General features: G+C 48.4%; 1 protein-coding gene across 1 annotated transcript in view; it reads left to right on the top strand.

The window, feature by feature from the left end:
• Positions 1-14,174, top strand: part of BCORL1 (BCL6 corepressor like 1) — a 50,657-nt gene that overhangs the window by 16,936 nt on the left and 19,547 nt on the right. Inside the window, 7 exon segments of the mRNA XM_024197245.1 lie at positions 128-208; positions 575-979; positions 4,659-4,888; positions 5,008-5,214; positions 5,343-5,509; positions 5,713-5,858; positions 6,953-7,030. Of these exon segments, the coding sequence (XP_024053013.1) occupies positions 128-208; positions 575-979; positions 4,659-4,888; positions 5,008-5,214; positions 5,343-5,509; positions 5,713-5,858; positions 6,953-7,030 (1,314 nt within the window).

Raw genomic sequence — 14,174 nt, 5'->3', positions numbered from 1 at the left:
ATCCCATGTAGGGATCCGGTATAATGTGGTGTGTTGTTATTCCCAGGCCAGCAGTCCTCTGTCAGCTACTGGATTCCCCATTAGCTTTTTGGTGGCGTTAATCCTCAGGGTTCTCCTCTCTTCCCAGGTTACCTTGAGAAGAAACCCAAGAACAATTTCCGTGACTTCATCCCAGTGGTGCTGAGCAGCCGGACACGCAGTCAGTCAGGTTGGTGATTGCAGCAGACCCCGGAGGCCAGCCTCTGCTAGGGAGATTCAGCTAGGCAGTATGGCTGAGACTGAGATGTCCTGTCCGCTAGGCACTGCAAGCCCTGTGCCTGGCAGATGGGAGCAGAGCACTTTACTAACTTGGTCTAGTGACTGGTTCGGTGGGGAGTTTGTGAGGGGAGCGGGAACATGTCCCTGCCCACATGATCCAGTCAGTTTTGGGGGCAGGAAGGTCTTGTGGGGTACTAAGGAGGGGCTGTCCTGTCCCCAGTTTTCTAGCTGGGAGTGTTCTTGTGGGCACTTTTGGCTCTGCTTGTGTTGAGAGGTCTCTAGTCACTGGACACACCTTGTGTGGTCCTCTCTGCAGGAAGTGTTGGTGGCTCCTCTGCTAGTGTGAGAGGAGAGTGCGAAGTGACTGGCCAGGAGATCTTACCGCTGCTGGAGGAGGAGCAGGAGGAGGAGACATCCTTGAAACGCCGCAGGCTGAGGAAATCCCACAGAATGTCCCGCTATCACAGCCGCAGGGCCAGAGACAGGTCTCAGTCAGAAAAGGGCAGCTGCCACCTGAGGAGGGCCCGGGAGCTGCCCTGGAGAGTGGAGGCACCAAGGCAGCTGTGGGACCCAAATGAGGAGGACGACGACAGCCATGTCAAGAGAAAGAAGAGGAGACGGCAGAAGAGCCGGAAATACCAGACTGGGGAGTACCTGACTGAGCGGGAAGAGGAGGAACATGTGAGCTGCTACTCCCATAAGAGGCGGAAATCGAAAGCAGGTACCGGCACTGGCAGAGGGGAAGGGTCTTTGGCCCACCTGGCTATTCTGCAGGACCTCTTCCAGGCCAGCCTCTTGTTCCAGCACTGCTCTTAGAGTTCTGACTTAGAACCAGAGCATCAGCTCCAAGTCCTATGGGCCACGGGCCGCATGTACTGCTGTTCAGGGACCATTCCCTCCATTGTGCTGCCACTGCGATGGGCCACCTGTCCTTTACAGGATAATTACTGTAAATGATGGGGCAGGGAACCCCAAATTATGTGGCAGAGTTAATTGGGTACTGACCTCACTCCACAGTCATAGGCTGGACTGGGCGCAGGGAAGGAGGAGGCCCAGTATAATTGCGCTGGGTAAATGTGGACCTGAGGGAGAGCATCCAAGGGTAGTGCCTGCCTGACAGGAGTAGAGGGAACTGAGGCCATTACAGTGCAGACTGGCTTTTACACATACAGCTAACCATTTGTCTTTATACACAAGTAAGCTCTAAGGCTTATGAAAGGGAGCAGGGGAAGCTTTGTCCAGCAGGAGCCTAAGAGAGAGGGTGACTTGGGAGCCAGGGGTGTGACAGAGCCAGGCAAAATGCCTGGATCTGTGGGGTGAATCCTTTCCCACAGTGCACGTTCAGGGCTGTAATAGAAAGCTGCAGTTGTTCCCCTCCCATCTCCTCCTGTTCCAGGCCCCAGTTCTCCATTCACCATCTCCTGAGCTTTCCACCTGTGGCTCAGCCAGTGACGCAGATCCTCCTGAGTCTAGGTAGCCACTCGCGCTCCCCCCCCCCCCACACACACCCCGATTCTTTCCTGGGCATTTTGAGATGTCTGCTGCTTTGCAGGTCAGCTCTTCCTTTCCGTGCTGTGGAGGTGTTTGTGAAGTTTTTGGAAATCAGTGAATTTTGTCAGCTTCTGGAGCTGCATAACGGCCTGGCTTGTGTGTACATTGCTCTGCTGATACCCTCTGGCTTTGCTCATATGTGCCTGTTGTGGGGCTGCTGGTATCAGGCAGGAGAATGCTGCTATGATTGTACTGGGGGGGAGTGCCTCTTTGGAGTGGCTGCTCCCGCTCTTGGGCCTCTTCTTTATCAGCAGCTGCATGATGAATCTGGGAGTGAGCCAGCCACCTGCTCCTGGGAATGACACAGCTGGAATGTCCAGGGGTGTAAACCTGGGGTTGGGGCAGGGGAGAAAGAACTACCATGGCCCTTGAGATACTGCAGGAGCTACTAATGACTTGTGATGGAGGGAGCCTGATGGAGCTGCCTGAGAAAGTCAAGTAGCCTGCAGCCACAGACCATCTTCTGAATGGATGAGAGCAGTTTGACCAGTTTTCTTCAGAAAACTTCTCCTTTGCTTGGCAAAGGAGAAGGACCTCGGAGTCCTGGTTGATCGCAGGATGACTATGAATCGGCAATGCGACGTGGCTGTGAAAAAAGCTAATGCGATCTTGGGATGCATAAGGCGAGGTATTTCTAGTAGGGACAGGGAGGTGCTGCTTCCGTTATACAAGGCGCTGGTGAGACCTCACTTGGAGTACTGTGTGCAGTTCTGGTCTCCTATGTTTAAAAAGGATGAACTCAAACTGGAACGGGTACAGAGAAGGGCAACTAGGATGATCCGAGGAATGGAAAACCTTTCCTATGAAAGGAGACTCGAGGAGCTTGGTTTGTTTAGCCTAACCAAAAGAAGGCTGAGGGGGGATATGATTGCTCTCTTTAAATATATCAAAGGGATAAATACCAGGGAGGGAGAGGAATTATTTCAGCTCAGTACTAATGTCGACACGAGAACGAATGGATATAAACTGGCCGTGGGGAAATTTAGGCTTGAAATTAGACGAAGGTTTCTAACCGTCAGAGGGGTGAAATTTTGGAACAGCCTTCCGAGGGAAACGGTGGGGGCGAAAGACCTCTCTGGCTTCAAGATTAGGCTAGATAAGTTTATGGAGGGAATGGTTTGATGGGATTAGGTGATTTTAATCAATTAGGCAATAACGGCCATCGCTGGTAAAATGAGGGTCTGGCTAGAGAATCTTGCCTGTATGCTCGGGGTTTTGCTGATCGCCATATTTGGGGTCGGGAAGGAATTTTCCTCCAGGGTAGATTGGCAGTGGCCCTGGAGGTTTTTCGCCTTCCTCCGCAGCATAGGGCAGGGGTCGCAAGCTGGAAGATTCTCTGCAACTTGAAGTCTTTAGATCACGATCTGGAGACTTCAACAGCAGAGTTAAGGGAAAGTGGGGGGGTCAGCTTTTGTGGCCTGCATCATGCGGGAGGTCAGACTAGATGACCATATTGGTCCCTTCTGACCTTAAAGTCTATGAGTCTATGAGAACTTGGGCCAAACCAATGTTTCCAAGCAAAGTTATTGATGGAGGGGCTGGGGGCCACTCACATAAGGCTGGTGGGGGAAGCTGGTTGCAACCTTCACTGTGGAGGAACCATCATCTCTTTGCAAAGTAGGAGGACAAAGTGTTACCTATGGAATTATAATTATGAACTGCACCTGTATTGCCCTTACATAACTGTCATGTGCATGCATTCCCCTGGGAGGCAGGTGGCCTCGTCTCCATGGAGCAGAGGTGGAGAAGCAAAGTGACTTATCCAAAGTGACTCCCTTGCCCTGCACTCAGACTCTCCTCAGGCTTAGCCTTTAACCCAGGCAGTCAGATAGTACTCTGCAGGCAACATAGGGTCACCATGTTCCCCTGCAGCCCACTTTAAAGCAATTGTTAATCTCTACCCACTGGAAAAGGGCCAGCACTGCAAATGCCTGTGCATTGCTCAGTGCATAGGGGTTTTATTCTCACCTTCTTTGCACCCAAGGGCTTTATTTTCTCATCACATACTTTAATATCTTCCACTTATAATTGTGCCCTCACTGTTGGGTGTTATAAAATTGCATGTCCTTGCCTGATGTTATGGGGTTCTGTAACAAGCAACCCTGTATTACATAGTAGGAGGGAAGAGTCCACATTTCCATTGAGAAACCTTAGCTCAGAATGTCCCTACTTCTGTGTATGTAAAATCAGAGCCTTAATGTTGCACTTAAGAGGAAGAAATAAGAAAAATCACTGAAAAGGCAGCACGGACAGCAGTACAGGGCATAGTTTGGCAGGAAGTGGAATAGCAGCTGCCATCCGGGGATAAGAGGATTCCCTGTTTTCCCCTTAGTTGTGTCTCACTAGCACTGCTTAGCTTCCAAGATCTGAATAGATCACATCCTCTGGCAGTATGGCTACAGGATACTGATTTTGTTAATGCCTTTATTAAACTACTGGAGAACATGCCAACAGGATGAGAAATCAGACTCTGTTCTCCTGAGTACTGTCCCAGTGCAGAATAACAGGCACGCGTTGTCTGGAGAAATGGAATATCCAAGTGAGTGTGTAACCAGCTCCACGCCTGCTCAGCTTAGAGACCTGCATAGGGTCAGACCAGTAAGGTCTTCTGTCATCATGCATCTCACTGATGCACTTTCATTTTCAATGTGCTGTGTTCATCTCCGTATACCCTTATTCTTCTGTACTCTGCTTCTAGGCAGAGTAACCATGGCTTTGGTGGACCTTGGCCCAAGCTGCCAGATGTGGCCAACGAAGTCCTGCAGGGGCTGACTGTTCTTTACCCACAGAGGGAAGTCGGGCCCCTAGTCTTTTTGTCTCTGCATCCTGTGGACCCTGTCTCTCCTTAGATTTCAGGTACCGGAAGCAGAAGGAATGTACCCAAGGCAAAGGCTCAGAGCTGCGATTGAGGAGCAGGCTTTCCCCATCGCCCCGGAAGTCCCAAGGGCGCCCAGACTTCCGAAATGGCTTTCTCCTGGATCACCCGGACAACTCCTCCATCCAGGAAGCACTTGAGAAACCATCAGGAAAACGCAAATGTAAAACAAAACATCTGGCAGGGATCTGTGAAGAGGGGAAGGTACGATCCAGGCCTAGGGAAGGGGGATCATCAACCCAGCATGTGTAGGGGGGAGGGGCTATCTGGACCCAGCCTTGTCCAGCTACGCTGAGGAAGCTCCCTCCATCTGTATTTTCCAGGTGAAAGGGCACTGGAATCAGCCCAAGCCACGCTCTATGAAGAAGCCCCAGGAACTGTGGCCGCTCTGCAAGTCACGGCAGGCCAGCCCAGGAAACTCCCCTGAATTGCCCATGACCCAGCATATCCCTCCTGAGGCTCGGCGGCTGATCGTGAACAAGAATGCTGGGGAGACTCTCCTTCAGCGAGCAGCACGGCTTGGCTACAAGGTGAGTGCTGGGCCAAGAACAGCTTTTACCCACCCCCTTCTGCTGGGGCTTGCTGCTGAGTACCTCGGGAGCCATGCCCCTCTCTTGTGGTTTGTGTAACTAGGCTTCTGGTGGTGTCATTCCTCCAGGACGTGGTGCTTTACTGCCTGCAGAAAAAGAGCAGCGAGGTGAACCACCGTGACAATGCCGGCTACACAGCTCTGCACGAAGCCTGCGCACGAGGCTGGATTGACATCCTGCACATTCTGCTAGATCACGGTGCCAATGTGAACTGCAGTGCACAGGATGGCACAAGGCAAGCCAGCTCCCAGTACTACTAGCCCAGAGAGTTTGGGGCAGAAGCTAGCGGGACAGCAGCTGCCAGGGCTCTGGGTCTGGGAGTCTTTCAGGCAGTGTCACTAGCCAACCTTTGGCAGTATAGCCACCTAGCAAGAAGCAGATTGTTTGTTTCCTCTGTGGACTGCACAGTCCTCTGGTAACTCTCTTGTCCTTTGCCAGGCCCGTCCATGATGCAGTGGTGAATGACAACCTGGAGACCATGTGGCTTCTGCTCTCGTATGGGGCTGACCCCACACTCGCCACTTACTCAGGGCAGACAGCCATGAAACTGGCCAGCAGTGAGGTGATGAAGCGGTTCCTGAGCGGTAAGTGGGGCATGGTAATGATTTGATGTTTATACAGAGTACCTTCCACCCCAAAAGAACCCAAATGCTTTACAAGCTGTAGGTGTTAAACACAAAACTGCATGGCAGTATTCAGGGGCCATAGTTAGACACTCAGTCATCAGGAGATGCCAGAGCAAAGGTGGATTGAATAAACATACTTCTGCCCCGGTGCACATTGGTGCCCAGTCCAGTCTATACTGTTTCTCAAATACTACAATATAGGACATGAATCCTTCTCCAATCATAGACACACAACCATCTGCAAGAACCTGTGATCATGTAACTAAAGGTAGTATCCTAATGCAGGGCAGAGCTGATGTGTGTTCAAACCTAACTGGCAATTCCTGCCTTTACTATGCAACTTCAACGCTCCATTAACACACACTTTTGCAGCTGAGAAGTGATGTTCTCAATTCTAAAATTACTCCCTCTGAAGAGTGTTTACCTGCCATTGTTAGCAATAATGCTTCAGGTCACTGTGACTGCACGCTTAGAGTAAAATGTCTGTTTGCTTCCTGTGCCATTTGTGTGGAATTGGTGTTGCTATTTTCCTGATGTTATGGGTCTTGCACAGAAGCAAGGCAGAGAGAAACAGTTAAAAAAAGTAACTGTAACAGGATGACACAGGTGTTGCCTGAAACTCTGTTTAGCTCCTTTTTGTTCCTCACTAGATTCAAGATGATAGGTACCTTTGTATTCCTGTGGTTTTGGAAAGTTGTGCCCATGTGCTCCTCTAGACTTAACTAAATTCTTGTGTGTGTGTGTTTGGAACCACCCCTTCCAAATAGCTATTACTTTAACTCTAGTGGGTTCTAGAGTTGTTCTTCTACCCCCTCCCCCCCCACACACACACACTTTCTTTCTCCTGTTCGCAGTCCCTGGTCACCCTTTTGGAGGTTGGAGGACATATTCCTCATGAACTGTGGTTCCTTGTCTACCATTGCCTTGGGCTGCAGGGAGGAGTGAGTCACCTCAGCTCTCTGCTGCTTCCCCCAAGAGCCTTGCTGATGAAAGGATGAGAATGTTGTATAGCTGCTCTATGGGTGCCTCCCTTCCTTGCTTTCCTCTTGCAGATTACCTCTCGGATCTCCAAGGGCGTGCTGATGGGGACCCCCGAACAGCATGGGATTTCTACAGCAGCTCTGTACTGGGTAAGTTCAGCTGATTCTATCTCCCCCCTGCAGGGCAGAGTGTGGTGTGGCTGCTGGATGAGGACTGGACAACGGTCACACAAGCTGGGACTTGCTAAGCCTGTGGGCCTCCCTCCCAACCCATGTGTAGAAGGAGAAAATTAGCAGGGAGCCCTCACTGGCATGTGATCTGCTGTAGTTTCACACCATTCACTGACTCAAGAATCTACTAGTTCCTGAAAGGGACTTTTTCTTCAAATATCTGTCCACACGGATCCCAATCTAGGGTCACACGTACCCCATGAGCATAAGATTAGCTTCTTTTGTCCAGCGTTAGTTGGGGCTATGCGTGTACCCTGCATGCTCTTGAGCTCCTCCTCCGAAGGCATAAAGGGCAAGGGGCCCCAGCCACCACTCACTTCCTTCCTGCTGCCCGTGGCAGCAAGGTAGAACTGCCTCAGTGTGTTTCACTACCCTGTCGCTGTAACGTCTTTGTTACTCTTAGTGCAGATGATGTTTTTATAGTTAATGTCTTGGTAGTCCATTAGCAAAATAAAGACGACAAAACCTTTTTATTCCTTCAGGGAGTTTTCCAAGGTACTGCAGAGGCTAAGGCTCTAGGCTTTAAGGCATGCCCAGACTGTGAAGCAGCCATTCTTTTAAATGATAGGTATTTTAAATGTCTAGTGCTCGATTTGTGTATCTTTTTCGACACAAACTCCAAAGGCTAGAGATGCACATTTAAAATTATTTTTGTTAGATTACTCCATGAAGAGAGGGTCTGATTCTGAGATCCTTTGGCAGAAAGAAGCCCCCACCACTCCATGACAGCATTAAGTCAGTGCTGCTTCTATTTGTGAGGTTGCTCCCAGATCTCAAGTCTCTTTGTGTTCAGAAAGACTGGGCATTTATCAAAGGCTGCTGATACTCTGGCACAGATCCCCTCAGGTGAGTCTGTGGCTCCTGCTGCCCGTGACAGGAAAAAAAAACTTATCTGAAACTGTCCTGGCACTTATCACCATCCCCAATACTAGCTAAAAACGGAGTGAAAACATACCCCTCATCTGACTCAGTGCAGGCTCTGTCTTCTAAATCCTGACCTGCTGGCTACGACAACTATGGTACCAATTCAGCACCAGTCCACATCAGCTACCACCACTTCATCTATCTTGGGTATCATCTTCTGTGTCGCTCACTTAAATTGTTCCAGCACTGTGCAGTGACAAAAGACCAGCATTGGTGACAATTTCTGCTCCAGTATCTATGCAATCAATATCGCAGATCTTGAAGTCAGCTGTTTTCAGCATATCTGGAGACCTGAGCTGGTATCTCCTCTACTTGATAATTCTCCCTTGTCTATATATCTCTCATTGATACTGGAGCCAAGAGTCCCAATAATGAAGATTGCACTGCACCCAATATATTCGGCTTCAGTTTCAATGTGGCATCACATAGTATCAGGTTCTCCACAGTTTTCCTCAACTCCATAAAGATCAGCACCTCCTTCAGAAGAGGTGTGTTCTTCTACCTCCTCATCACTTTCAATCTATAACAGAAGTCCATCGCCTAGCACTGCCTCCTTTTCTCCTCAGTCAACTTGTGAAGGAGCCCCTGAGAAAAGGGTTTCAGGATGTTGTTCTTCTCATACAAGACAGTTCAGGAAGATCTCAGAATTGTTGGATTCCTCCCTCTTGGCCCCATATGCCATATGGGATGCAATCCTGGCCATATGACCTCCCTGGAGCCCACACCTCCATATTCTTCTAAAGCTCCTGTAGTTAGATCCACTTTAGGAGATTTATCTGTATCACAACCATCTCATCCACCCCACAAAGTGCTTCTCAACACCTGGTTCAAGAATTCTGGAATGAAGAGATAACATGGATTGCTAGGGTGACCCTTTGGTTCTATTAGCTATTTCTTCTTCTCCTTATGAAGTTATTAATCCTTAGGGTACCTTGCACTCTCAAAGACTTTAAGGCCTTGCAGAACCTTCTGAAGAGGATCGCTGACACCTTAGAAATTCCTCTTCAGGTGTTACAAGAATGGTCACATAGAATGTTTGATTCTATTGCACACTGTTAATGAAGGCTGTTTGGTGACAGCCATTAATGGAGGCATTCTTGATCAAGCCAGGGCCCTTTGGCAGACCTTGGCCTCCATCTCAGCTACCTCCAAAAGAGCAGGCTGTTGCTTTCAAGTTCCAAGTAAAGGCTCTGAGAACTTTATACTCAGCTGGTTTCAGGTTCATTGTGCATGGGCAGCAGCCAGTCAGCCAAGATTTACTCTTCGAGACAAAGACCCAAAGAAGTTGGACCTATTTGAGAGGAAGGTCTATTCCTTGCTTAGCCTTCAAGCTGGTATTGCAAACTGCCAGGTTTTGCTACCCAAGTATGATTGTCTCCAGAGGGAGGGTCTACCAGTTCTTGCGTGAAGTTCCACAGGATTCTAGGATTGAACTTAAGTTTCTATATTTAGCGGGACAGCTAATTGCAACAGTGGTTCTTCAAGCTGCATTTGATGCCTCCAATGCTGTCACAAGATCAATGGTAACTGCAGACACTATGTGTACAGTGTTTGGGCTCCAGACAGCCCAATAAAGGATTTACCCTTTGATGCTCGTGGCCTCTCTAATTCTAAAGAACATGCAGCATTGCACTCATTGAAAGATTCCAGACTGATGCTTCATTGCCTAGGCCTTTACACCCCATCCCAAAGAAGGAAACCATTCAAACCACAGCACCAAGTGAGATAGATGCCTCCTTCCTCTTATTTTTAACACCAGGAACCATCAGAAACCTTTAAGAGGAGGCCTTATTATCAGAAGCAAAGGGGTTCTGCTGTAACATCTCACAACACATCAGGCCCAAGGCAGCAAGTTTGATGCCGCGGTTGAATGCCTGGACCAAATCAGGCATTTCTTCCCTCCATTTGGCATTTGCCTCTCTGATGCATTGGCTGCAATTACTAGACTGCTGGGTCTCAAAATCATCCGGAAGGGCTATGAGATACAATTCCAATCCGTGCCTAATCCCTGCCCTCCAACTCATCCTTTTTCATTGTGAGAGCATGTTTTCAGCACTAATCATAGAATATCAGGGTTGGAAGGGACCTCAGGAGGTCATCTAGTCCAACCCCCTGCTCAAAGCAGGACCAATTCCCAACTAAATCATCCCAGCCAGGGCTTTGTCAAGCCGGGCCTTAAAACCTCCAAGGAAGGAGACTCCACCACTTCCCTAGGTAACGCATTCCAGTGCTTCACCACCCTCCTAGTGAAATAGTGTTTTCTAATATCCAACCTAGACCTCCCCCACTGCACCTTGAGACCATTGCTCCTTGTTCTGTCATCTGCCACCATTGAGAACAGCCGAGTTCCATCCTCTTTGGAACCCCCCTTCAGGTAGTTGAAGGCTGCTATCAAATCCCCCCTCATTCTTCTCTTCTGGAGACTAAACAATCCCAGTTCCCTCAGCCTCTCCTCATAAGTCATGCGCTCCAGACCCCTAATCATTTTTGTTGCCCTCCGCTGGACTCTTTCCAATTTTTCCACATCCTTCTTGTAGTTTGGGGCCCAAAACTGGACACATTACTCCAGATGAGGCCTCACCAATGTTGAATAAAGGGGAACGATCACGTCCCTCGATCTGCTGGCAATGCCCCTACTTATACAGCCCAAAATGCCGTTAGCTTTCTTGGCAACAAGAGCACACTGTTGACTCATATCCAGCTTCTCGTCCACTGTGACCCCTAGGTCCTTTTGTGCAGAACTGCTACCTAGCCATTCGGTCCCTAGTCTGTAGCTGTGCATGGGATTCTTCCGTCCTAGGTGCAGGACTCTGCACTTGTCCTTGTTGAACCTCATCAGGTTTCTTTTGGCCCAGTCTTCTAATTTGTCTAGGTCCCTCTGTATCCGATCCCTACCCTCTAGTGTATCTACCACGCCTCCTAGTTTAGTGTCATTGGCAAACTTGCTGAGAGCGCAGTCCACACCATCCTCCAGATCATTAATAAAGATATTAAACAAAACCGGCCCCAGGACCGACCCTTGGGGCACTCCGCTTGAAACTGGCTGCCAACTAGACATGGAGCCATTGATCACTACCCGTTGAGCCCGACGATCTAGCCAGCTTTCTATCCACCTTACAGTCCATTCATCTAGCCCATACTTCTTTAACTTGGCAGCAAGAATACTGTGGGAGACCATATCAAAAGCTTTGCTAAAGTCAAGGAATAACACATCCACTGCTTTCCCCTCATCCACAGAGCCAGTTATCTCATCATAGAAGGCAATCAGGTTAGTCAGGCACGACTTCCCCTTGGTGAATCCATGCTGACTGTTCCTGATCACTTTCCTCTCCTCTAAGTGTTTCATAATTGATTCCTTGAGGACCTGCTCCATGATTTTTCCAGGGACTGAGGTGAGGCTGACTGGCCTGTAGTTCCCCGGATCCTCCTCCTTCCCTTTTTTAAAGATGGGCACTACATTAGCCTTTTTCCAGTCATCTGGGACCTCCCCCGATAGCCATGAGTTTTCAAAAATAATGGCTAATGGCTCTGCAATCTCATCCGCCAACTCCTTTAGCACCCTTGGATGCAGCGCATCCGGCCCCATGGACTTGTGCACGTCCAGTTTTTCTAAATAGTCCCGAACCACTTCTTTCTCCACAGAGGGCTGGTCACCTTCTCCCCATATTGTGCTGCCCAGTGCAGCAGTCTGGGAGCTGACCTTGTTTGTGAAGACAGAGGCAAAAAAATCATTGAGTACATTAGCTTTTTCCACATCCTCAGTCACTAGGTTGCCTCCCTCATTCAGTAAGGGGCCCACACTTTCCTTGACTTTCTTCTTGTTGCTAACATACCTGAAGAAACCCTTCTTGTTACTCTTAACATCTCTTGCTAGCTGCAACTCCAAGTGTGATTTGGCCTTCCTGATTTCACTCCTGCATGCCTGAGCAATATTTTTATACTCCTCCCTGGTCATTTGTCCAATCTTCCACTTCTTGTAAGCTTCTTTTTTGCGTTTAAGATCAGCAAGGATTTCACTGTTTAGCCAAGCTGGTCGCCTGCCATATTTACTATTCTTTCTACACATCGGGATGGTTTGTTCCTGCAACCGCAATAAGGATTCTTTAAAATACAGCCAGCTCTCCTGGACCCCTTTGCCCTTCATGTTATTCTCCCAGGGGATCCTGCCCATCTGTTCCCTGAGGGAGTCAAATTCTGCTTTTCTGAAGTCCAGGGTCCGTATTCTGCTGCTCTCCTTTCTTCCTTGTGTCAGGATCCTGAACTCAACCATCTCATGGTCACTGCCTCTCAGGTTCCCATCCACTTTTGCTTCCCCTACTAATTCTTCCCTGTTTGTGAATTCTAATCTCGTAGAATTCATCAGAATGGCTGTTAGGGATTGATGTTTGCATCTCCAAATCCCACAAACAGTCTGGTGACAAATGCCTCCAAACAGGGCTGGGGAGAGCACAGCTAACTCATCTGCTAATCCAAGATTTATGGTCCACCTACAGAATCCCAACTACACATAAACATACTAGAACTTGAGGCCATTTGTCCAATTTGCAGAGCATTTCTACCTCTGCTTCAGGGCACCACTGTCCATGTTTTGACACAGTACTACTGTGGGGCACTTTGTGAACGGGCAAAGAGGAGCAAAATATCCCCCTCTGTGTCTAGTGGCCATTCTCCTCTGGGAATGGTATGTTCAGCATCATGTCCATCTCGTAGCCCTACTCTTATCTGACTTCCAAAATAATGCAATGGATGTACTCAGTAGAAAATGTTCTTTTCCTATGAATGTTCCCTCAAGGACTCAGTTCTTTTGAGAACTTTTCAGAAGTGGGCCCTTCCCACCATAGATCTGTTTCCAATCAGTCTAAACAACAAATGTCCCATGCTTTGCTCCAGGGGAGGAAGAAGTCCGGGCTCCCTCTCAGATGCATTTCTGATTCATTGGGACAGGAATCTGCTCTAAGGGTTTTCCCCCCCGATCCCTCTGATGCACAGAGTTCTTAGGGAAATAAAACTAGACAGGGCTCAAGCCATCTTAATAGTCCTGGCATGGGCATGACAATTTTTTTACTGAGAGATGGTACATCTATTGATTCAACTGCAATTCAAGCTAACAGTCACTCTGGACATAATATCCCAGGACTGAGATCTGATTCTAAATCCAGATCCAATGTCTCTACATCTACTGGATTGTAGGCTCTCCGGCTGAGCTTGAAGGTAGATGTTGCTCAGCAGAGGTACAGAACATTCTCATTCAGAGCCAAAATTCTTCAAGGCTTATGGGGCCAAATGGAAACGTTTTCAGTATGGGCTTCCCACCGTAACTTTCCTCCTGTGAGTGTGTCTGTTCCTATCCTCCTAGATTACCTGTCTGTCATTGAAGCTTTCAGGTTTCTCCAGAAGTTCTGTTAAGTTCTCTCAGTAGCAATATCGCCAATACAGGGGTGCATTTTTTTTTTCCTGGTTCTCCAGTAACCAAATTTTGGAAGGGGCTATTCTGTCTGTTAAGGATTTTTTCCCTTCCCTTAGACATACATGTAGTCCTCCTATCTCAGAGCCTCTGTTTCAATCGACATCGTCCTGTTCTTTGTGTTTTGTCTATTAAGACAACATTCTTAGATTGGTGCTCTACTTGCAAACTGAGTAAAAATCCAAGCACCGATGGTAGGACCACCTTCCATAAGGACAGTTACTCTCCATTCTCATTCTAAATTTCTGCCTCAAATGCTCTCGGTCTTTCACTTTAATCAGTTTATTCTCTTACAAGTGTTCTTTCCAAGACCTCACTCATCCCCTGCAGATGCTTCGACATTTTAAGAGCTATCTTATATTACCTCAAGAAGACAAAACCATCGGACAGATCACCCAGGCAATTTATCTTCTGGTGATAAGTCCAGAGGACTGGCTGTTTTGACACAGACTCTCAAAATGGATGTCAGACTGCATTAGCATTTCTAGTGAACTGAATCATAGAATATCAGGGTTGGAAGGGACCTCAGGAGGTCATCTAGTCCAACCCCCTGCTCAAAGCAGGACTAATCCCCAGACAGGTTTTTGCCCCAAATCCCTAAATGGCCCCCTCAAGGACTGAACTCACAACCCTGGGTTTAGCAGGCCAATGCTCAAACCACTGAGTTATTCCTTC

Source organism: Terrapene carolina, unplaced genomic scaffold (genome assembly GCF_002925995.2).
Source record: "Terrapene carolina triunguis isolate 2854851 unplaced genomic scaffold, T_m_triunguis-2.0 Scaffold137, whole genome shotgun sequence".
Classification (NCBI taxonomy): domain Eukaryota; kingdom Metazoa; phylum Chordata; order Testudines; family Emydidae; genus Terrapene; species Terrapene triunguis.
Note: the sequence above shows the minus strand (reverse complement) of the source record. Positions and strands in the feature narration are given on the sequence as shown.